The sequence below is a fragment of the Thamnophis elegans genome, chromosome 17, assembly GCF_009769535.1.
Source record: "Thamnophis elegans isolate rThaEle1 chromosome 17, rThaEle1.pri, whole genome shotgun sequence".
NCBI classification, from domain to species: Eukaryota; Metazoa; Chordata; class Lepidosauria; order Squamata; family Colubridae; genus Thamnophis; species Thamnophis elegans.
The window spans coordinates 11,753,089-11,778,234 of NC_045557.1; the positions used below are offsets into that span (position 1 = coordinate 11,753,089).

At 42.7% G+C, this 25,146-nt stretch overlaps 1 protein-coding gene and 1 pseudogene across 2 annotated transcripts in view; both read left to right on the plus strand.

The window, feature by feature from the left end:
• The window catches only part of LOC116520073 (delta(14)-sterol reductase TM7SF2-like), a 278,256-nt gene that overhangs the window by 219,635 nt on the left and 33,475 nt on the right, over positions 1–25,146 (plus strand). For both annotated transcript variants that reach the window (XM_032234219.1, XM_032234220.1), the window contains exon 2: positions 13,703–13,876. Coding sequence is in view for 1 of the 2 variants with exons in the window: in XM_032234220.1 (XP_032090111.1) it covers positions 13,822–13,876 (55 nt within the window). In the remaining variant the exon portion in view is untranslated. The remainder of the gene's footprint in view (positions 1–13,702; positions 13,877–25,146) is intronic.
• Positions 2,055–7,815, plus strand: LOC116520070 (annotated as a pseudogene).

Consider the following 25,146-nt stretch of genomic DNA (forward strand, 5'->3'; position numbering starts at 1 on the left):
TGTTTTCAAGAAAGGTCATAAAAATGGGGCAATGTCGACTCAGCAACAAACTCTTTGAGCTCTGTTCTAGTTGTAGGTCAAGTACTATACCAGTACCCTTCGCCCTTTTCCACCCGCTGTTGCCGTGCCAATGTGTCCCTTGCAGCAGCTGGGTGCAGCTTACAACTGAGTAGCATCATGTCATGGGATGCGGTGGCTCAGTGGCTGAGATGGTGAGCTTGTCGATCAGAAAGGTCGGCAGTTCGAATCCCTAGCGCTGCGTCACGGAGTGAGCTCCTGTTCCTTCTCCCAGCTTCTGTCAACCTAGCAGTTCAAAAGCAGGTAAAAATTGAGGTAGAAAAATAGTAACCAACTTTGGTGGGACGGGAACAGCGTTCCGTGCACCTTTGGCATTGAGTCATGTCGGCCACAGGACCACGGAGACGTCTTCGGACAGCGCTGGCTCTTCAGCTTTGAAAGGAAGATGAGCACTGCCCCCTAGAGTCGGGAATGACGAGCACATATGTGCAAGGGGAACCTTTACCTTAGCACAGTGTTTCTCAACCTTGTCAACTTGAAGATGTCTAGACTTCAATTCCCAGAATTCTGGGAGTTGAAGTCCGGACATCTTCAAGTTGACAAGGTTGAGAAACACTGCCTTAGCACCATGGTGGAGACCTTCTGTCTCTTTGGAAGTGTAGGAGACTTCTAACCTGCACATCCATTTTTCATTGTGACACAAGTCACAGCAGTGAATCACTTAACAGCCACGGCTGTCCATAACTGACCAGAGTGTGCGTGCTTTGTAAGGCCACTCATGCATTTAGCGGGGAGTCTTACACAAAGCCTGAAATCGAAGAGGAAATGATATCTTTTTTAAAAGTGTTATTTATATATTTTCTCTTTGTATACAGTAAGTGTTTAGTGAACAGTGTAGTGAGTCCCCGGCTAGATTATCCAAAACATTTAAAAACGTGTCTGCTAAGTGAGGGAAATGTAACCAAACTCCGGGTACATATTATCACATGTGGTGCACATGTCCAAAAACAAAAAAATAAATGGACGAAAATGCATATGTGGTTAGAAAAAATGTTACAGCAGCATATAGATTATAAGTAAAGGTAAAGGTTCCCCTTGCACATATGTACTAGTCGTTCCCGACTCTAGGGGGTGCGCTGCTCATCTCCATTTTAAAGCCAAAGAGCCAGCGCTGTCCGAAGACGTCTCCGTGGTCATGTGGCTGGCATGACTCAATGCCCCTGAAGGCGCACGAAACGCTGTTCCCTTCCCACCAAAGGTGGTCCCTATTTTTCTACTTGCATTTCTTACCTGTTTTCGAACTGCTCGGTTGGCAGAAGCTGGGACAAGTCACGGGAACTCACTCCATTACACTGAGCTAGGGATTCAAACTGCCAAACTTCCAAACCTTTTTGATGGACAAGCTCAGCGTCTTAGCCACTCAGCCACTGCGTCCCTCATATAGATTATAAACCAGAATTATTTTTGTTAGGTGTATTACTGGAGAACTATTATAAAGGGAATGTGTATTTAATATTACATGCTTAACAGCAGCAACAATTGTATTTGCGCAAGCACCGGAAAAAAACAAGGAAACACCCCTCCAGATGAAGAAATAAATTTAAAAAATACTAAGACTGCAGAACTGGACAGATTAACATTGAAGGTAAAAAAGAAAAAGGAGGCACAGAATATTTTTGAATTTTGGATTTGTTTTCTCCATGGTTGGGTAAGAGAGGTAGAAACGAGGAGTTTAATATTGTCACGGAATGATAATACCTTGAATAAAGGTGGAAGAAAGCTTCCTCCACAGCCTGACCCTCCGTAACGATGTCCGTGGCGCAGGGAGTCTCCTGCTTTACCCAATAATGGAAACTTGACCTGCATTTGTATGCCCCTCAAGGTGACCCACGCTTATATTGGGAGGCCTTTCCAAATATTTGGCCTGGGAGGGACCGGCCAAAGCAACCATCACAAATTTCCCTGCCACTTCCCCGTTGCGTAACGCTTCGCTTTTTTGTCCAGTCACCTCTGACGTAGGCCTGGGAAGGATGGGTGGTTCCAGGGGCCTTTATAGGGGAGGAATCCCAGGGCCAGCCATACCTGCACTCGAGAGAGACCGACAACTGCCACCCAAAGCGGGGGGATTGGTTGCGTTGCACACACAACGGCATGGAGGAGTGGAAGATTCACCGAGGTGAGACCCAAAGAGGAGTGAAATAGAAATTCAGCATTGCTTTTTAAACTTGGGAGCGCGCTACCGTCTTATATGAACTAAAATTTAGCTGGCTGATTGTGGTTTCATAGTGTCGACCCACCCATAGTGGTTTGTTAAACAATTGCTTATCCGCTAATGACCCCAGCCAACAGTACTAGATTCAAGAAATTGCGGCTAAACAAACTACTGTATTTTCGGAAGTATAAGAGCTCTGAAGTATAAGACGCACCTAGCTTTTGGGGAGGAGAACAAGGGGGGGGGGGGGAATCTGCTTCTGTCTCCCAGCAATTTGCCTCCTTGCGGCAAACAGCACAGACGATATACACTTTGTAGTGTTTACATTTCAGACTATACTTGTACGATGCTGTTAAATTGATGTGGGCTTTCTGGAAGTATACTTATTCTCTGCTATTTAAAGAAGATACAATAACACTGGGTCTCTCCAGATCAAGGATTTATTTTTAAAAAGCTGCTTCATTTTGTTAAGCTGTTTAGAACAATAATAAAGCAGTCTTTAAAAAAATAAAGTCTAATAATTTCAACATTCCAGAGGCATTTATAGTTATTGACTTACCTCCTTGCAGTAAACAGCCTGATTAGCACAAGAAGAAGAAAAAAAAACCCTGCTTCTGCCTCCCAGCTATTTGCCTGGGGAGCAAGCAGCAGGTTTCAATTTCAGTTTAGCAGGGGGGCTACCATCATCAGCTGTTTCAGGCTGCATGCAGAGCTGGCTGGAGAATTCTGGGAGTTGAAGTCCACAAGTCTTAAAGTTGCCAAGTTTGGGAACCACTGCCATAGCCTATTGCAGCCTCCGCAAGCTCCCCGTTTGCTGCAAGTAGGTAAATTGCTGGGAGGCAGAGGCCAAAGGGGTGGGGGCCGGTGGGTGGGGCTACATTCAGTGTATAAGATGCACCCAAATTTTCACCTCCTTTTACGGGGAAAAGGGTGTATGTTATACGCCAAAAATACGGTATGACTTAATGTCATGTGTCTTAAATGTACAGGTCAGAGGTTTTACCTGAATTAGAAAAGGGAGGAAAATTACTAAAAATGTTTTTAAGTTGGAGAGAGCATGTAGCACACTGCCAGAACACACACAATGCATTTCTCTGATTACAATCCCTCCTGATTTGTGGCCTAGAGGTGGGAGCTCTCGCCTCACATTCAGGAGGTTGTGAGTTCAATCCTAGGTAGAGGCAGATGTAGGGTCTCCTGCTTGGGCAGGGGTTGGACTAGATGACCTGCAGGGTCCCTTCCAACTCTGCTAATCTGTGTGATGCCTGGGCCGCTTTATCGCACTGGTGAGACCCGAGTTCAATCCTGCCTCCAGTTTTGGTCTCCATGGTGTAAAAAAAAGATGTTGAGATTGTAGAAAGAGGGCAGAGAAGAGCAACCAGGATGATGAGCAGACAGGAGGCTCAAACATATGAAGAATGGGTGCAGGCACCGGGCCTGGCTAGTCTAATGAAGAGAAGGACTAGGGGAGATATGAGAGCATCTTCCAATATTTGAGGGGCTGCCAGAGAGAGGAGTTAGGGGGTCAAGCTATTCTCCAAAGGACCCGAATGCAGGATGAGAAACAATGGATAGAAACTAATCAAGGAGAGAAGCAACCTAGAATTAAGGAGAAACTTCCTAACAGGGAGGACAATTAACCAGTGGAACAGCTTGCCACGAGAAGTTGTGGGGGCTCCATCACAGGACGTTTTTAAGAAGAGACTGGACAGGGATTTGTCCAAATAGCATAGGGTCTCCTGCTTGAGCTGGGGGTTGGACTAGATGACCTATAAGGTCCCTTCCAACTGTTATTCTGTATGTGCACAATAACATTGAACCACAAATGACACATTAAATTGCATAAAAATTAAGCCAGTTTAATGCTAACAAAGTCTATGTGAAAGCCAAGTTTTAGCTGACTTGGTTTGCAAACATAAACTCTCACCCAAAACGGAGCGAATTTATTTCTCCCAGACCTTCTTTGCAGTCAAGGGTGATAACAGTAACTTAAACCAAGCCATTTATTGTCAAGTTTAATAAGGTGTCCTGCCACGGGCAGAAGGTCGGACTAGAAGACCTCTGAGGTCCCTTCTAGCCTTAAAATTCTATTATTCTAACACATTAGACCAGTGTTTCTCAACCTTGGCCACTTGAAGAATTCTGGGAGTTGAAGTCCACACATCTTAAAGCAGCCTTGTTGAGAGACACTGTGTTGGACTAGAATAGAATATAGGAATAGAATAGAGGGATAGGATTAAAAATTTGTAGGTTAGAATAGAATATAAATAGAATATAGGAATAGAATAGAGGAATAAGATTAAAAATGAGTAGAGTAGAATAGATTAGAATATAAATAGAATATAGGAATAGAATAGAATGGAAATAGAATATAGGAATAGAATATAGAATAGAGTTGAATAAAATGGAAATAGAATATCGGAATAGAATAGAATATAGGAATAGGATAGAATAGGATTAAAATGAGTAGAGTAGAATAGAATAGAATGGAAATAGAATAGAGGAATAGAATAAATAGAATAAATAGAATAAAATGGAAATAGAATATAGAAATAGAATAGAATAGAATATAGGAATAGAATAGGATTAAAAATGAGTAGAGTAGAATAGAATAGAATATAAATAGAATATAGGAATAGAATAGATTATAGGACTAGAATAGATAGGATTAAAAATGAGTAGAATATATTACAATAGAATATAAATAGATTATAGGAATAGAATAAAATAGAATATAGGAATAGAATAAGATAGAATAGGATTAAAATGAGTAGACTAGAATAGAATGGAAATAGAATATAGGAATAGAATAGAATAGAGGAATAGAATAAAATAGAATAGAGGAATTGACTATAGGAATAGAATAGAATAAAAGGAAATATAGAAATAGAATAGAATAGAGGAATAGAATAGGATTAAAATGAGTATAGTAGAATAGAATATAAATAGAATATAGGAATAGAATAGATTATAGGACTAGAATAGATAGGATTAAAATGAGTAGAGTAGAATAGATTACAATAGAATATAAATAGAATATAGGAATAGAATAAAATAGAATATAGAAGGAATGTCTTTGGTGCATATGTTCTCTGTGTACATAAAGTAAAATAAAATAGAATATGTAATTCTATTTTATTTTTACATTAATCCATATAGCTTACATTATATTTTTACATTAATCCATGTAGTTGAGTTGCATGGACTACCAACAAACCATGCGATCCATTGCGAAGGCTCCAGCTGACCAATGGATTCCTAGGAACATCAATTTTATAGTAGCCTAAGGCTGGGACGTGAATAAAATCTCTTCCTTCCTTCCTTCCTTTCTTTCATTCCAGTCTCCATCCTCGCAATAGTCTTTGTCTTGGCAGCCCCGAGTTCAGCCACCAACGTGTTCTTCCGATGCTCCACAACCCAAATCACAACCTCCTGGTGGCCAACTGCCAAGGCCAAAGGCTCAGGGCCATTCCCCAGGTGGACGTGTCCACTCAAGTCTTCCTGTTGAATTTTAACCTCTTCACTACCTTACAGGCGTCTTCGTTCCCGCAGTGAGTGCCCTGCAGATGCTGTCATTGGGTAACCAACTGGGGGACCCTCTCTATGTTGGGGAGAAGGCCTTTGAGAATGTGTCCAACATCACCTTCCTAGACTTGGGGGGCAACAGGAACCTCTCACTGCACCCCAAAGCATTCCAGGGTTGACCCAAACTCAAGATGTTACACTTAGACACAAGTGGTTTCGACAACGGAATCCTGGAGAAGGGCTATTTCCAAGACCTTTTGTCGTTGGAACCTTGGACCTTAGAGGGAACCGTCTTCGTCGGTTGAGTCCAGATCCCACCTTCCAAGGACTGAAAAAACTAAGTGTCCTCCAGCTGAAACTCAACCAAATCGGGGCCATTTGTGGAGACGACCTCCAATATCTCCGAGGGCGCCATTTGACCTTCCTCGACCTGTCCTCCAATCGACTGTCCAGCGGCCGTCCTTCTTGCGCCAACCCGTTTCGCGACATCACCCTGGGCACCTTGGACATCTCTTCCAACCCCTGGGACGTGGCCCGCGTCGAAGCGTTCCTCCAGAGACTGAACGGCACCAGGATCCAGAACCTCAAGGTGCAACACTCAGGGGCCATCGGCAGCGGGTTCGGCTTCCAGAACTTGAAGGACATTTCCCACACCACGTTCTTGGGACTGCGTCACAGCCGCATTGGGGACTTTCGACATGTCCCACGGTTTCCTCAACGCCCTGAACGCCTCCGTCTTCTCCAGCTTGCGGATCTCAACACCTTGCTCTTAAGATCCAACCAGATTAACAAGATTCAAAAGGGGGCATTTTTCAGGGTTAAGCAAGCTCCAAGTTCTGGATCTGTCTCACATCTTCTCGGGGAGCTGTAACACGGAAGCACTGGAGGATTTGAATGCCTCTCTCTGCAACGTCTGATCCTGAAGTCCAACCACATCGGGATTTGTTCAGCATAAGGCCCTGACGGATCTCAATCTTGCAGTTCCTCGACTTGGAAGACAACGCTCTTGACGAATTCCCGGAGGGAATCTCCCTTCCTTGTTGCGTCTTCATTTGGGGCAAAACAGGATCCAAGACACCTGGGGCATCGAAACACTTGGCCCACACTTGGTCCATCTTGATCTCTCCTCCACCGTCTGAAGGACCTGGGAACATCTGGCATCACCTGGCAGAGATCCCCTCCTGAAGTTTCTGAATCTCTCCGGCAACCACCTGGCGAGGTGTTCGCAAGTTGAGAAGTCTCCAAGGCAACTCACGCAACTGGACCTTTCCCGCAACGACCTGGGAAACCTCTGGGCCACCCAGAGATGCACAGACCTCTTTCAGCCTCTGGAGAAACTCCGGGCATTGAATCTCAGCTCCAATCACCTCCGAGACTTGCCTGGGAACCTTTTCCAGAGTTTGGCGTCTTTAGAAATCCTGGATCTTGGGGAAAACAGGTTGCACAAACTTCCCGAACAGATCTTCCATAGTTTGGAATCCCTGCGGGCTCTCCGTGTCCGTGGAAATCCGCTGATGACCCTCTCGTCTTCCTCCTTTCAACCAATGGGGCAGCTGCGATTCCTGGATTTGAGGGAGCTGTCCTTAGTTTGCAGTTGTGACCTCAAGCATTTCAACAAATGGCTGCAGAACACACCGCCATCCGTGAAGGCATCTCAGCTTCCCCTGACTTGCCTTCAGACCAGCTCTAATTTCCAGAGGCAGCCCTTGCCTCAGTTCCTGCACAAGTGTGTCTCTTAAGGCCAGCGGTCACCAACCGGTGGTCCATGAGAAAATTTTGGTGGTCCGCAGAAAAATTATTTGCCTTTTTTATATTGCACTAAATCCGGGGTCCTCAAAACCACGGTCCCTGAGCTGCATACATACAATGAACGCTTGTGTTGCTATGGAGGGTCTCCCCCTTCAGAGTCTTTTGGGGCGGGTTGGAGGGGGGCAGAAATTCCGACTTAGGGTCTCCTGGTGAGGGACGACGAGGCCACTGATGGCAAGAGCCGGAGGGCCTCGTTCCAGTGGGACTGCATCATTGTCTGGAACTGGCTGACCATCTCAGCCCGCTGAGCCTCCAGGCGCCAGTACCTGGCCTTGCACTCCTGCAGGCCTTCCCTCTGCTTGATAAAGCCTATGCTGGTAGTCCTCAGTGAGGTGCTTCTGCTGAGCCTCTTTTCCTCCTGGCGGCTGCTTAGCTCCAGCAACTGCTTCCTTTTGGGGCCCTAAGGAGGCCGGGTGGGCAGGCTAGGAGTGGCTGGCAAGGCGCCCCTTGATATGAGTGACATCGAGTTGGCCACACCCACCCAGTCACATGACCTAGCCCCGCCCAGCCAGCCATTACGCAGATATTAGTGGTCCGCAGGACTTAAAATGATCAATTTAGTGGTCCCTGAGGTCCTATCTTCGATCAGAACACATTTCACCTTTGTGTGCAACAGGTTTTGGAGGGAGTTTGAACAAAACGTCTACAATGTCCCATCTTCCTGGGTGACAACTCCCAGAATTCCCAGCCAGCACCAAATTAGGAGGCCGGCAGGGCTTTTCTCTCTCCTGAAAATCCAGCAGTGAGAACAATTTGGCTGGAAAACAGGAAACTACAGCCACAATACAAATTGTCCTCAACATGACGTTTGAGCCCCCAAATGTCACTAAACGATAGTCATTCAGTGAATTTTGGCCCATTTTGCCACCTTTCTTGCCAGTTAAGTGAATCGTTGCAGTTGCTGTGTTAATAACACCGTTAAGTGAACCTGGTTTCCCCCATGGATTTTGTCAGGTGGTCGCAAGAGAAGATCACGTAACTCCGGGACATTGTGACGGTCATAAACAGAAACCGGTCGCGAAGTCTGAATTTGGATGTGACTGTGGGGATGTGGCAATGGTTGTTAAGTGTGAAAAATGGTCATGGGTCACTTTTCTTTCAGCGCCACTGTAACTTTGAAGTCACTAAATGAACTGTTGTGAGTCGAGAACTACTGTACAGTACAAATATGTGTAAACTATCACGCTGGGAAAATGTTCTTGCAATGTAACAATGCAGGGCAATGTGGAAAAAAGAATCAGAGGTGGAGTCATAATTTGTCTACGTTGCAACTGCCTGAGCTGAGCTTTGTACATTTGTAAATAAACCAGGACTTCAGAAAACAACATTCAGCCTAATAACTTCTTACAAAGGAAATAAAACCACGTTTAAGAGGATTCCTCAGATAAGAGGTGGATGGGTTTCACAGGGGTGGATCGTGAGAATCTGCAAGAGGGAAGCCTTTGGCTCCCCAAAACGCAAGAGCAGATCACTCACATTTTGATCCCTCTCCTGCATCTGGAATCACCTGGAAGGAGCCTCATTCAGAGGCCCTTCGATGGAGGGAAGCAACCAGGGGGGGGGTAATTCTGTCAATCAAATCCTTCAGTGGGTTAGTGGCTACACATAGACTTGGAACCAGATAGATAGATAGATAGATAGATAGAAGATGATAGATAGATAGATAGATGATAGATAGATAGATATAGATAGATAGATAGATAGATAGATAGATAGATAGAAGATAGATAGAGATAGATAAATAAATAAATAGAGATAGAGATGGATGGGATGGATGGATGGATGGATGGATGGATGGAAGATAGATGATGGATAGATGATAGATTGATAGATGGATAGATAGATAGATAGATAGATAGATAGATAGATTGTATACTATATAACCAACATTGTATTGTATGATTAAATGTTTACATCAATTCGTCTTGCCAACAACTCCCAAAAACAATTATTGGCTCTTCTGCTCTCCCTACACCGTATTTGTACCTTATCCATCATTTTCTTCTCCCTCTTTCCTCTCCCTTCTTACCTTTCTTCCCTCTGCCACCCTTCCCTTCTCTACTTCCCCTTCTCTCTCCTTCTCCTCTCCCCCCTTTCCACTCCTCCTTTCTCTCTTCCTCTCCCCCCCCTTGCCCTCTCTTCTTCCCTTACCTCTCCTCTACTCCACACTCTTCATCTCATTTACTTGGTGTATTTCAGCCTCTGAGTGAGCTCCATTTTATGTTGATGGTATTTATAATTCCTTTTCAATATGCATATTTAATTTAACGTATATCTTCCTCCTCCTTTTTTAAAAAGAGAGAAAAAAGTATACTTATAGTAATCGTATTTATAAACCACCACCCCAGGCTATTTTTGGCTGAGATATAGACCTGGTTACAATTCCCAGCTATTCTCAATTATATTTATAATTATGCATCCTTACAGGCCCCAAATTTGTGATTCTGTCTTATAATCTCAATAATTTCCCATTGTAAATATATATCATGTTCCCTTTCTATTTTCCATATCTTCGCTTAGGTTACTCTTAGTTGTCTTTAAATAACAATCCTTACTGTACAATGTTCATTACAATTCCCTTAATCTACTATATAGAATAAGAACCAGAGATATATTTGTTGGGCGTTATAACCAGAAAATATGATAAAAAACAATATCTGGTTTTAAATATACTACACGCAACCAGAATTGTATTTGCACAGCAATGGAAAAAACGATGAGATTCCGCCAGATGAGAAGGTAATTAAGAAAATATGAGAATGCACAGAAATGGATAGATTAATACTCACTATTAAAAATAAAGAAAAAACTGAATATTTTTTGATATGGGATATTTTATCAATGGCTAGACAATAGAAACAGAAGTCAGAAAGGAGGAGATATAAAAAGAGGAATTGATATTAATAATAGGGGAATAAGGTGGCTCAGTGGCTAAGACGCTGAGCTTGTTGATCAGAAAGGTCAGCAGTTCAGCGGTTCAAATCCCTAGCGCCGCATAACGAGGTGAGTTTCCATGACTTGTCCCAGCTTCTGCCAACCTAGCAGTTCGAAAACACGTAAAATATGCAAGTAGAAAATAGGAACCACCTTTGGTGAGAAGGTAACAGTGTTCCGTGCGCCTTCAGTGTTGAATCATGCCGGCCACATGACCACAGAGTCGTCTTTGGACAGCGCTGGCTCTTCGGCTTGAACGGAGATGACCACTGCCCCCTAGAGTCGGGAATGACTAGCAATTACGTACTTTTGAACTGCTAGGTTGGCAGAAGCTGGGACGAGGAACAGGAGCTCACTCCCTTACCCGGCGCTGGGATTCGCACTGCCAAACTGCCGACCTTTGATGGACAAGCTCAGCTTCTTACCCACTGAGCCACCGCTCCCTCATATAGATTATAAAACCAGAATTATTTTTGTTAGGTGTATTACCGGAGAACTATGATAAAGGGAGTGTGTATTTAATATTACATGCTTTGACAGCAGCAACAATTGTATTTGTGCAAACACCGGAAAAAAAACGAGGAAACGCCCCTCCAGATGAAGAAATAAGCCACTCCCATCTGGTCACATGGGTGTCAAGCCACGCCCACAAAGGAGGCCACACCCACAGAGTAGGTTCCAACAATTTTTGAAACCCACCACTGGAGCACTACATGCATTTTGGGGCACCAAAGCATTCCCTGATGTACAGAATCCCATCAGCCATGGAGGAGGGACTTCCCCACAAAACAGGACCCAAATATCTGTGCATGAGATCGTTGGTTTATGTTAAGAGTGTGTTTTTTTTTTTTTTACAAAAGAGTGAAATTCAAGCGGATGCTGGCTGGGGAATTCTGGGAGTTGAATCCGGACATCTTCAAGTTGCCAAGGTTGAGAAACACTGGATTAGGGTCCAAGTTCACAAGCCCCCCCCAACCCCAACCCCTCTCCAAAGGTACAAGGACTTACAACTGCAACTGGGACCAGGATTTACCTTGCTAAGCAAGGCAATGTAAATGACTCAAGGCTGGTTTTGCAACTTTTTTTTGGCAGCAGTTATTAAACGAATCACTGCAGGCGTTAAGTGAATCGTGTGGCCATTAAGCGAATGTGGCTTCCTCCATTGACTTGGCTTGTTGGAAGCCCCCTCCCCCATTTCTGGGCAGATTGCAGGGGAATCCATGACCGTAACATGCCAAGTGCCCAAATTTTGATTATGTGGCATGGAGATGGCCCGATGGTCATAAGGGTGAGGTTTGTCTGCAAGTCACTTTTTTCAATGCAGTTGTCATTTCAAACGACGGCTTGAGCAGGGGGTGGACTAGAAGACCTCCAAGGTCCCTTCCAGCTCGTTCTGATTAATTGATTGTAATGGTGTAGGGTCTCCTGCTTGAGCAGAGGGTTGGACTAGAAGACTCCAAGGTCCCTTCCTCTGTTCTGATTAATTGATTGAAATGGTGTAGGGTCTCCTGCTTGAACAGGGGGCTGGACTAGAAGACCTCCAAGGTCCCTTCCAGCTCTGTCTGATTAATTGATTGAAATCTGTAGGGTCTCCTGCTTGAGCAGGGGGTGGACTAGAAGACCTCCAAGGTCCCTTGCAGCTCTATTCTGATTGATGATTGGGACTGGGTGTATGAATTGCCTTCTATCATCGCAGAGTGATTCGAGAAACAAGGCATTATCCAGTAGTCCTTGACTTAACAACAGTTTGTTTAATGACCATTCAAAGATACAATGGCACTGAAAAAAACTGACTTATGACCGCTTTTCACATTATGACCATTGCAGCATCCCCATGGTCACGTGATTGCAATTCAAGAGCTTGGCAACTGATTCATATTTATGACGGTCGCAGCGTCCTGGGTCACGTGATCCTCGTTTGCCACCTTTGGAACAAGCCAAGTCCCTGGGCTAAGCCAGATCATTAACAACCGGGTGACACATTAACGACTGCTGTGATTCACTAAGAACCGTTGGCATGGCAGGCTGTAAAACGGGACAAGTTCACCTAAGAAATGCCTCGCTTAGCCACAGAAATGTTTGGGCACTGTTGTAAGTCAAGGACTACCTGCATGCCGTCCTATTTAGGCACGCTTTTGAGGTCGTGTGCATGCACGGAAGGCACAAGGCGCGCAAAGTGTATGCGTAGAAGGCCGGCGCATGCACGAACCGGGTGCGGGCGCGGGAGGTCGAACCAGTAGTAACAAAATGTGGAACCCACCACTAATACTTGTGTAACAGAATGCTATTCCAAAGTGCAAACCGGGTGTTGTAATGTATGACAATCGTAGCCAGGGGTGTGAAGTTTCCGCTGTTCGCCCATGAGGCCAATGTTGAGAAAAGACAGGAGACAAATTTTCTCGGATGGAGCGACCCAGATGAGACCTGAGGCCCCTTTTATTGAGACAGGACAAAGGCAGGAGGAGCAATAGCATGTGATAAAAAACAGCCTGTAAAAGTACAATTTCTAATCTACTGCTTCAGGAAAGTTCTTTCTATATATGGTCAAATCCTGGACGTCAATGGTAGGGCACATCTCAGAATGTTATGTTATTCACTATCAGGATGTTATGGCTTTCTCGGAGCCAGTTGTCTCCTGTGTGATTCAGCGTGACCCTGCAGGCCCTAGTATGAACTAGGCCATGGAGGACACACACGCACAAGAACTATATTCAACACAGGGGCACTTGCACACACACCAGGGATCAAAACAGGAGAACCGTTGTTGTGAAAGCGTCTTTTGTGCAATAGTCCTGGATCCCAAAGGGGGATTAAAAATTCCCAATGCAAGGAAGGAAGGAAGGAAGGAAGGAAGGAAGGAAGGAAGGGAGAGGAGGAGGAGGAGGAGGAGGAGGAGGAGGAGATCCATTCTGGTTGTCCTTTGTTAGCTCCCTGCGAGACTTTGCATGCTCCTTTGTGATTAATTTCTAAAAAAAGAAGGCAAACAGGTCTCCAATTACAAGCCAGTTGCACACGAGAGAACATCATGCGGATGTGAAACCTATTCTCCATGCTTAGTTGGTTCGAAGATGGGTTTAAATGGGAAGGCGAATTCTTTGGCCAGCTGGGAAGCGGGAATACACAGGCGCTCCGACTTTCTCGCTGCAGCCCAGCGTTGTCAAACACAACTGCCATTGATCCAGACTCGATTTTTTTCTTCTGCAGATTGAGACGGTGCGCGGCTATTTAACGGAGACCAAGACGTTAAACGGCTGCAGAACAGTTCTCCGTGGCTGGAAAAATCTCCACCGAAGAGACTTCGGGATCTGCGCTCAGAAGGGAAAATGGATCGGCTGAAGATGCATCGGACGAAAGAACTGGAATTTGGGGGTGTATTTGGTAAGGAAGGGGACAGGAGCATTGGCTTTCTCCTAACAGAGAATGCTGTCAAATCACCATCAGACAGCTGAGCATTATTTCCTGGGGAGGAGCAGCCCATCCTGTGTTCGATAAGGGAGGAAGGAATAGGAGCATCAATTAACATCCCTGATGTAAAAACAACAAAGCTAACTGCAGGGGGTGGATGGGCCTATCAATGCATGCAATGGCCAAATTGATTAATAGTGTATAAAGGCAGGTATCTCTTCAATGGCTTTTGCACTCTGACGATGTTAGCAGTGGCTAACAAAAGCTCAGTGAGCAGTATATTTAAAGTTCCGGAGATCACAATATCTGTTTCTTTTATAACTATACCTGGGACTCGCGCTTTTAGGACAAATTGCTATAAAGGGATGTGTGTGTGTGTGTGTGTGTGTGTGTGTGTGTGTGTTCCAGCATAACTCTGGAACGCCTCGAGCAATTTCAATCTAAACATGGCACACAGATGGCTTACTCTCTGGAAACAAATATTATGGGGGTAAGACACCCCTAAAGCCCGTCGGGGTGTTTATTCTGTTAAGATACAACCTGTTGTGCCTTAAAATGGCTTCCACTGTACTGCCGTAAAATGGCTTCTACTGTGCAGTGCAGTGGAGTTGCCATGGTAATGGCTTCACAGTACTCCACAAGGGGGAGCTCCCTCTGGTAAGGGGGAAAATCCAACATTAGAAATTACATTTGATCCGGATATTTCCCCCCTATAAATAATACCTGGATAACACCGAGTTATTGGCTAGTTTATTTATAAAATTTATTTTATTAAATGGATTATTTCTCCCAGTCCTTCTGTGCAGTCAAGGGTGATAACAGTAACTCCTCAGAGATTGGTCTGTATATCTAAATAAGATCATAGATAGCACCCCTTTTTGGCTAAGAAAGGGGCAGGGAGGATAGCCCCGTAGGTTAGGATCTAATCGTAAGCCACAGCCTTTTTTCTTTTTTGGCTGTGGAAAGAGATTAGAGCCGGCCGAAGCGGAGCTTTTATCTCCAGCCATTTCTTCTCAGCTGCCTTTTTTTTTTTTGGCAGCCCCAGACAGGCTAGCCTCCCCCCAGGACAAGACAAAGTTTTTTCAAGCTAGAATTGATACGGGCGGGTCCCACCCCTGTGAGATTTATGTTTTCATTACTATCGTAAATACCAGCACCATTCGTCTTAGAGACTTCTTTGTCTAAACAGACCTCAAAATGGCGATTTCTCTCCGTGGATGATTGATGTACTTAGCCGGTGTTATCTTCCTGCAGACTGCTCCTTAAATTTTTCTTCTTTGGAAATAGAGGGGAGCGAAGCTCTGCTTACTTGCTTATTTATTATGCCACCCAAGTCAAGGAAGCGTCTTGCTACAAAAGAATTTAAAGAATCTTCATTGGAAACACAGCCTTTGTCTCCTATGCCTTCTGCTGGGGAACTTTTAACACAGGAATATCTCCTTAAAATGCTTAACGCTTTTAAGAAAGAAATCAGGGAATTTGTATTGGAATTATATGATGATTTAAAATCTAAAGTTAATCAAATGAAGGCGAATACGTTTGCAGCTGTGTCTGCTCTGTCAGATTACTCTGCTGAAATAGAGAACAAATTGGAAAGTCTGGAGAAGGCTAACTTTAATTTGACTACCAATATTCAAATTTTACAACAGAAAATTAGAGACAATGAGAAACAGCTTATGATGTTAAATTTTAATAGGAAGGCATCTTCTATAAGAGTCAGAGGATTCCGTGAAAAGGAGCAAGAGAATTTAAAACAGACCTTTGCTGAAGCCTTCAGCCATGCGCTGGGAAGCCCGGGACTTAACTTTGATTGGCAGATTCGGAAAATCTATCGCCAGAACTCATTGATAGCGGAACAGCGACAGCTCCCGAGGGACATAATTATACATTTTTCTACAAAAGAATCTAGAAATGCGATTGTGCAAAAGCTTCATAATAACAGTCTCCGAGTTGACGGCCAAGACCTGATTGTTTTTAAAGATATCCCTTCTCAGATGCTGAAAGAAAGAAGGGATTACGCCTTTTTAACTAAGGAGCTTAGGAGCCAACAGATTCGATACAGATGGGAGGCCCCTGCCGGTATCACGGTTACATTTGAGAATCAAAGATTTCGTCTTAACTCTGTTTCGGAGGCTCAAGATTTCTATTGTAGGATTCTGAAGGCGGGACTTCCTGACGCGTTTGGAAGAGTGGAGAGACAAGCGGAAGGGGAAGCCGAGCGGCTGGCCTTGTGGTTGCAAGATGGAGGGGGTAGCCCCTCCTCCCTCGGAGAAGCAGAAAAACGGAGATCGAGAATTTAGACATTTCAAAATGCTTGAGGACTGAATGGGGGTTTGAGACCTCTCTCCGGTAGAAAAAGCGGACTAATTTTTATCAGAAGGAAAAGCTGGGTGAAACTACTTTCAGCTAGATTTTAAATTAACGTTAGCATAAATTTGATAGTGGTAAACATCAGACAAACAAGGGATGAGGGTAAAATTTACGTTGTTTAAAGCTTATTAGAACAGAAAGCCGGTTGGGATTATCTTAAGATAAGTGTAAAAAGAATGCGGAATGATTTATGGTGTTTAAAATTTGTTAGAAGGGACTACTTTAAAATAGAAGGATAACTGATTCTTGCTGAAAGTATTATTTGAATATGTGGAATGATCTATGTTATTTAATTTTTATAAAAGAAGTTGGTTGAAATTGCTCTGAATTACATTTTAAACAAATGCTAGTATAAATTTGATAGTGGTAAATATCAGACAAGTAAGGGATGAGGGTAAAATGCATGTGGAATGAACTACGTTATTTGAGGTAAACATTAGACAAGCAAGGGATGAGGGTAAAACTTATGTTGTTTAAAGTTTATTAGAACAGAAAGTCGGTTGGGATTATTTTAAGATAATGTGTAAGAAGAATGCTGAATGATTTATGTTGTTTAAACTTTGTTAGAAGGGACTATTTTAAAATAGAAGGTTAACTGACTCTTGCTGAAAGTATCCGAATATGTGGAATGACCCATGCTATTTAACTTTTACTTGAAGGGAAAATTTCAGACAAGTAAGGGAAAAGGGTAAAACGCATGTGGAATGAATTACGTTATTTAAATCCTATTAGAAGAGGAAGTGGGTTGGAATTATCTTAAGATAGAAATTGATTTCTGTGTAAAGTAATATCTGATTTACGCTGCTTAATTTTACTAAGAAGGGGAAGCTTGGCTAGATTATTTAGATTTACTGTTTGAAAAGGGGGTAAAGAAAGATCATCCATCCTGTGTAAAATTTTACCAGAAGGGAAAGTTTGATTATTTGTCTGTAAAGTTATATTTGAATATATGGCATGAACCATGTTGCTTAAATCTTATCGGAAGGGATCATAAGGTTTAGGAAGAGGAACGGGAGAACCTACAGAAGGTTGGGGTAAATAGCAAAGAAGTAAGAGACGAGAATAAAATATAGATAGAATGATTTATACTATTTAAACATAGATAAAGATGGGGGGCTGAGATCAACACAAAGAGTGGTTACCTTTTTTTTTTTTTCCTTTCCTTTTTTCTTTTTTCCCCTTTTTTCTTTCTCTGTTTTTTCTCTGTTTTTTTTTTCTTTAGATATATATTTTTTTTTTTTTTTATTTTATTTTTTAATCCATATGTACACAAGATATTTTAGACAGAAGGAAGCGCCAGGTGTGGGCCCTGGGAACTTGGGAGGATTAGGGATGGGGATTTGTGGGGGGGTGGGGTGGGGGGGTGTTAACATAGCCTTAATAAGAACAAGAATGTATTTATATACGGTGGTTCTTTTTTTTTTTTTTTTTTTTTATTTATTTATTTCCTTTTTTTTTTTCCTTGGTTCATTTTACCTTTATCAGATCAAACAACATTCGAATAAAGGCATACACCAAGGAGGGAGGTAGAGGGAAGGAAGAGGGAGGAGTAAGGAAGGAGTAAGGGGAATGTAAGGGAATGTAAGGAGGGTGTTGGGGGAAGTAAGGGGAGAAGGAAGGTTTGAGGGGAAAGGGAAGTAGGAGGGGAGTGTTAGAGGGAGAAAGGAAAGTTGGAGGGGGTAGATGGGGTGTATGGAGGATGGAAGGGTTAGGTGGGGTTGTGAATGATGAGTTGGTTTTCTTTTTTATCTGTTCGTTTTATTCCCTTTTTCCTTTTTTTTTTTTCTTTTTTTATCTTTCTTTTCTTATAGTGAATACCCTGTATATAAATGATTGCAATGGAATGTGAAAATTGAATAAAATATATTTTAAAAAAAAAAAAAAAAAAAAGGGTGATAACAGTAACTTAAACCAAGCCATTTATTGTCAAGTTTAATAAGGTGTCTGCCACGGGCAGAAGGTTGGACTAGAAGACCTCTGAGGTCCCTTCTAGCCTTAAAATTCTATTATTCTAACACATTAGACCAGTGTTTCTCAACCTTGGCCACTTGAAGAATTCTGGGAGTTGAAGTCCACACATCTTAAAGCAGCCTTGTTGAGAGACACTGTGTTGGACTAGAATAGAATATAGAATAGAATAGAGGGATAGGATTAAACATTTGTAGGTTAGAATAGAATATAAATAGAATATAGGAATAGAATAGAGGAATAAGATTAAAAATGAGTAGAGTAGAATAGATTAGAATATAAATAGAATATAGGAATAGAATAGAATGGAAATAGAATATAGGAATAGAATAGAATATAGGAATAGAGTTGAATAAAATGGAAATAGAATATCGGAATAGAATAGAATATAGGAATAGGATAGAATAGGATTAAAATGAGTAGAGATAGAATAGAATAGAATGGAAATAGAATAGAGGAATAGAATAAAATAGAATAAATAGAATAAATGGAAATAGAATATAGAAATAGAATAGAATAGATATAGGAATAGAATAGGATTAAAAATGAGTAGAGTAGAATAGAATAGAATATAGGATAGAATATAGGAATAGAATAAAATAGAATAAATAGAATAAAATGGAAATAGAATATAGAAATAGAATAGAATATAGGAATAGAATAGGATTAAAAATGAGTAGAGTAGAATAGAATATAAATAGAATATAGGAATAGAATAGATTATAGGACTAGAATAGATAGGATTAAAAATGAGTAGAGTAGAATATTACAATAGAATATAAATAGATTATAGGAATAGAATAAAATAGAATATAGGAATAGAATAAAATGGAAATAGAATATAGAAATAGAATAGAATAAAAGGAATATAGAAATAGAATAGAATAGAGGAATAGAATAGGATTAAAAATGAGTAGAGTAGAATATAATATAATATAAATAGAATATAGGAATAGAATAGATTATAGGACTAGAATAGATAGGATTAAAAATGAGTAGAGTAGAATAGATTACAATAGAATATAAATAGAATATAGGAATAGAATAAAATAGAATATAGAAGGAATGTCTTTGGTGCATATGTTCTCTGTGTACATAAAGTAAAATAAAATAGAATACGTAATTCTATTTTATTTTTACATTAATCCATGTAGCTTACATTATATTTTTACATTAATCCATGTAGTTGAGTTGCATGGCCTACCAACAAACCATGCGATCCATTGCGAAGGCTCCAGCTGACCAATGGATTCCTAGGAACATCAATTTTATAGTAGCCATAAGGCTGGGACGTGAATAAAATCTCTTCCTTCCTTCCTTTCTTTCATTCCAGTCTCCATCCTCGCAATAGTCTTTGTCTTGGCAGCCCCGAGTTCAGCCACCAACGTGTTCTTCCGATGCTCCACAACCCAAATCAACAACCTCCTGGTGGCCAACTGCCAAGGCCAAAGCCTCAGGGCCATTCCCCAGGTGGACGTGTCCACTCAAGTCTTCCTGTTGAATTTTAACCTCTTCACTACCTTCCAGGCGTCTTCGTTCCCGCAGTTGAGTGCCCTGCAGATGCTGTCATTGGGTAACCAACTGGGGGACCCTCTCTATGTTGGGGAGAAGGCCTTTGAGAATGTGTCCAACATCACCTTCCTAGACTTGGGGGGCAACAGGAACCTCTCACTGCACCCCAAAGCATTCCAGGGTTTGACCAAACTCAAGATGTTACACTTAGACACAAGTGGTTTCGACAACGGAATCCTGGAGAAGGGCTATTTCCAAGACCTTTTGTCGTTGGAAACCTTGGACCTTAGAGGGAACCGTCTTCGTCGGTTGAGTCCAGATCCCACCTTCCAAGGACTGAAAAACTAAGTGTCCTCCAGCTGAAACTCAACCAATCGGGGCCATTTGTGGAGACGACCTCCAATATCTCCGAGGGCGCCATTTGACCTTCCTCGACCTGTCCTCCAATCGACTGTCCAGCGGCCGTCCTTCTTGCGCCAACCCGTTTCGCGACATCACCCTGGCACCTTGGACATCTCTTCCAACCCCTGGACGTGGCCCGCGTCGAAGCGTTCCTCCAGAGACTGAACGGCACCAGGATCCAGAACCTCAAGGTGCAACACTCAGGGGCCATCGGCAGCGGGTTCGGCTTCAAGAACTTGAAGGACATTTCCCACACCACGTTCTCGGGGCTGCGTCACAGCCGCATTGGGACTTTCGACATGTCCCCACGGTTTCCTCAATGCCCTGAACGCCTCTGTCTTCCTCAGCTTGCCGGATCTCAACACCTTGCTCTTAAGATCCAACCAGATAACAAGATTCAAAAGGGGGCGTTTTCAGGGTTAAGCAAGCTCCAAGTTCTGGATCTGTCCCACAATCTTCTCGGGGAGCGGTATACGGAAGCACGGGAGGATTTGAAGGCCTCTCCTCTGCAACGTCTGATCTGAGTCCAACCACATCGGGATTGTTCAGCATAAGGCCCTGGCGGATCTCAAATCTTTGCAGTTCTCGACCTTGGAAGACAACGCTCTTGACCGAATTCCCAGAGGGAATCTCCCTCCTTGTTGCGTCTTCATTTGGGGCAAAACAGGATCCAAGACATCTGGGGCAATCGAAACACTTGGCCCACACTTGGCACATCTTGATTTCTCCTCAACCGTCTGAAGGACCTGGGGAAAATCTGGCACACCTGGCAGAGATCCCCCTCCTGAAGTTTAGGAAGCTCTCCGGCACGACCTGGCGAGGTGTTCGCAAGTTGAGAGTCTCCAAGGGCAACTCACACAACTGGACCTTTCCCGCAACGACCTGGGAAACATCTGGGCCACCCAGAGATGCACAGACTCTTTCAGCCTCTGGAGAAACTCCGGGCATTGAATCTCAGCTCCATCACCTCCGAGACTTGCCTGGGAACCTTTTCCAGAGTTTGGCGTCTTTAGAAATCCTGGATCTCGGGGAAAACAGGTTGCACAAAACTTCCCGAACAGATCTTCCATAGTTTGGGAATCCTGCGGGCTCTCCGTGTCCGTGGAAATCCGCTGACTATCAGACCCTCCGTCTTCCTCCTTTCAACCAATGGGGCAGCTGCGATCCTTGGATTGGAGGAGCTGTCCTTAGTTTGCAGTTGTGACCCTCAAGCATTTCAACAACTGGCTGCAGAACCACACGCCATAGTGAGGCATCTCAGCTTCCCTGACTTGCCTCAGACCAGCTCTAATTTCCAGAGGCAGCCCTTGCCTCAGTTCCTGCGCAAGTGTGTCTCTTAAGGCCAGCGGTCACCAACCGGTGGTCCATGAGAAAATTTGGTGGTCCGCAGAGAAATTATTTGCCTTTTTTATATTGCACTAAATTCCGGGGTCCTCAAAACCACGGTCCCTAGCTGCATACATACAATGAACGCTTGTGTTGCTATGGAGGGTCTCCCCCTTCAGAGTCTTTTGGGTGGGTTGGAGGGGGGCAGAAATTCCGACTTGGGGTCTGCTTCAGCCTCCTGGTGAGGGACGACGAGGCCACTGATGGCAAAGAGCCGGAGGGCCTCGTTCCAGTGGGACTGCATCATTGTCTGGAACTGGCTGACCATCTCAGCCCGCTGAGCCTCCAGGCGCCAGTACCTGGCCTTGCACTACTGCAGGCCTTCCCTCTGCTTGATAAAGCCTATGCTGGTAGTCCTCAGTGAGGTGCTTCTGCTGAGCCTCCTTTCTCCTGGTGGCTGCTTAGCTCCAGCAACTGCTTCCTTTTGGGGCCCTAAGGAGCCCAGGTGGGCAGGCGAGGAGTGGCTGGCAAGGCGCCCCTTGATATGAGTGACATCGAGTTGGCCACACCCACCCAATCACATGACCTAGCCAGAGCCAGCCCAGCCATTACGCAGATATTAGTGGTCCGCAGGACTTAAAATGATCAATTTAGTGGTCCCTGAGGTCTTATCTTCGATCAGACACATTTCCACTTTGTGTGCAACAGGTTTTGGAGGGAGTTTGAACAAAACGTCTACAATGTCCCATCTTCTGGGGTGACAACTCCCAGATTCCCAGCCAGCACCAAATTAGGAGCCGGCAGGGCTTTTCTCTCCTGAAAATCCAGCAGTGAGAACAACTTGGCTGGAAAACAGGAACTACAGCCACAATACAAATTGTCCTCAACATGATGTTTGAGCCCCCAAATGTCACTAAACGAGATAGTCATTCAGTGAATTTTGGCCCATTTTGCCACCTTTCTTGCCATTAAGTGAATCGTTGCAGTTGCTGTGTTAATAACACCGTTAAGTGAACCTGGCTTCCCCCATGGATTTTGTCAGGTGGTCGCAAGAGAGGATCACGTAACGCCGGGACATTGTGACGGTCATAAACAGAAACCGGTCGCGAAGTCTGAATTTGGATGTGACTGTGGGGATGCGGCAATGGTTGTTAAGTGTGAAAAATGGTCATGGGTCACTTTTCTTTCAGCACCACTGTAACTTTGAAGTCACTAAATGAACTGTTGTGAGTCGAGAACTAATGTACAGTACAAAATATGTGTAAACTATCGCGCTGGAAAATGTTCTTGCAATGTAATAATGCAGGGCAATGTGGAAAAAAGAATCAGAGGTGGAGTCATAATTGTCTACGTTGCAACTGCCTGAGCTGAGCTTTGTACATTTGTAAATAACCAGGACTTTAGAAAACAACGTTCAGCCCAATAACTTCTTACGAAGGAAATAAACACACGTTTAATTGCGGCAGCCTTGGAAATTTTAAATGGGCATGGAACGAAGGGGAAGAGTAATTCTTGTTTTTTTTTTTTTTCTAGAACAGAACTTTTTTATTTTTCTTTAAAAAAAACACAAATATATGTCATCATTTGTCAATCATTAAGACATTGAAGTACAATTTTTTTGTTGTGTGTACCCTCCCTCCCTCCACCCCCCACCACCCCCCCTCTCCTTCCCCCCCCCGACTTCCCAGAACCCGTACACGGTATGGATTTTTAGCTAACACAGTCTAAAATCTATTGAGAAAAAAGAAATAAAGAAATTAATAACATTCTAGATTGACCTTAGCTTCTTCTTACTGAACTGACTTTAACAGTTTAAATCATTTCTGATCTTAAGCATAGGCTAACTGGAATTTCTTAGTCCCGTATTTATTTTGTATATAGTCAATCCATTTTTTCCAGTCTCGTTTATATCTCTCATTTGAATGATCTTTGAGATATGCCGATATTTTAGCCATTTCAGCTAAGTTTGTTACTTTCAATGTCCATTCTTGGATTGTAGGCAAGTCTTCCTTCTTCCAATATTGCGCCACCAACAGTCTTGCTGCAGTTATCAGGTGCAGAGTCAAATTGGTCTCTACCACTGTAAAGTCAGTACATATACCTAGTAAAAATAACTGAGGACTAAACTTTATCCTTCTTTTAAAAACATTTTGCATGACCCACCATATTTTATCCAGAATGCCTTAACCTTTTGGCAGGTCCACCATATATGATAATATGTAGCATCGAGAGAACCACACCTCCAACATTTAGGGCTGTACATTCAGATACATAGAAGCCAACTTTTAGGATCTAAATGCCATCTATAGAACATCTTGTAAAAGTTTTCTCTCAGATTTGAGCTTGTGTAAATTTCACATTTCTTACCCAGATTCTTTCCCATGTATCCAACATTATTGGTTCCTCAATATTTTGAGCCCATTTTATCATACAATCTTTAACTAATTCTGTTTCCGAATCCATCTGTATTAATACATTATATATCCTCTTTATATGCATTAAGCTTTGATCTCTTATTTGTTTAAACAGATTATCCTCAACTTGAATAAAACCATTTTTTGATCTATTTTCCACCTAGCCTTAATTGCCCATACTGGAACCATGTTTGAACTACCTTCTCCTCTTTTAATACCTCTAAGGATTTAATTGTAATACCCCCCTTTCCGAGGTAAGAAGCTGTCTGTAGGTAATTCTGTCCTGTTTTTGTGCTGTATTCATATTTTCAATTGCGTGTCTAGGAATTGCCCACATGGTAACTTGTCATTTAATTTATATTGGTATTTCTTCCAGACCCGCAATAAAGCATTTCTTAAAATATGACTTTTAAAATTCTTATCCAATTTTTTGTTGAATAACAGGTAAGCATGCCAACCAAATACCAGATCGTGTCCCTCAATGTTCAATATTCTATCATTGGTTAAGTGAATCCAATCACTAATTACAGATAATGCCACTGCATCATAATAGTTTTAAATTAGGTAGTTTCAATCCTCCTCTCTCACGTACATCTTGCATTATTTTCATCTTTACCCTCGGCTTCTTTCCTGCCCACACAAATTTGTTGATACCCTTCTGCCATTCTAAAAGGTTTGCATCTTTTTTAAGTATAGGTAACATTTGGAAGAGAAATAAAAATTTTGGTAAAATGTTCATTTCACTGCCGCTATCCTACCCAGCAAAGATAAGTGCAATTTCTCCCCATTTTTTCATCTCTGTCTGTATGCTATGCCAAAGTGGTTCATAATTATGCTTATATAATTTCCCATTTGAAGTTAAAATGTTAACTCCAAGATATTTGACTTTTTTAACTACCTCACATCCTAGCATCAATCCTAATTCTTCCTTTTGTTTAATATTCATATTTATAGCTAATATTTGGTTTTTCCTAAGTTTATTTTAAAGGCCCGACACTTGACCATATTGATTAATCATATTCATTAAAACCATACTGGATTCCTGCGGTTGTTCCAATATTATGACCAAATCATCCGCAAAAGCGCGGACTCTATATTCTTGCTGCCTAATCTTGATCCCTTTTAAACCATCCAAGCCCCGTATTTTATTCAACAATACTTCCAAAGTTATAATAAACAATAATGGGGACAAAGGACAGCCCTGTCTTGTACCTTTTCCAATTTGAAAAGAGTCTGTTAAACTTCCATTGA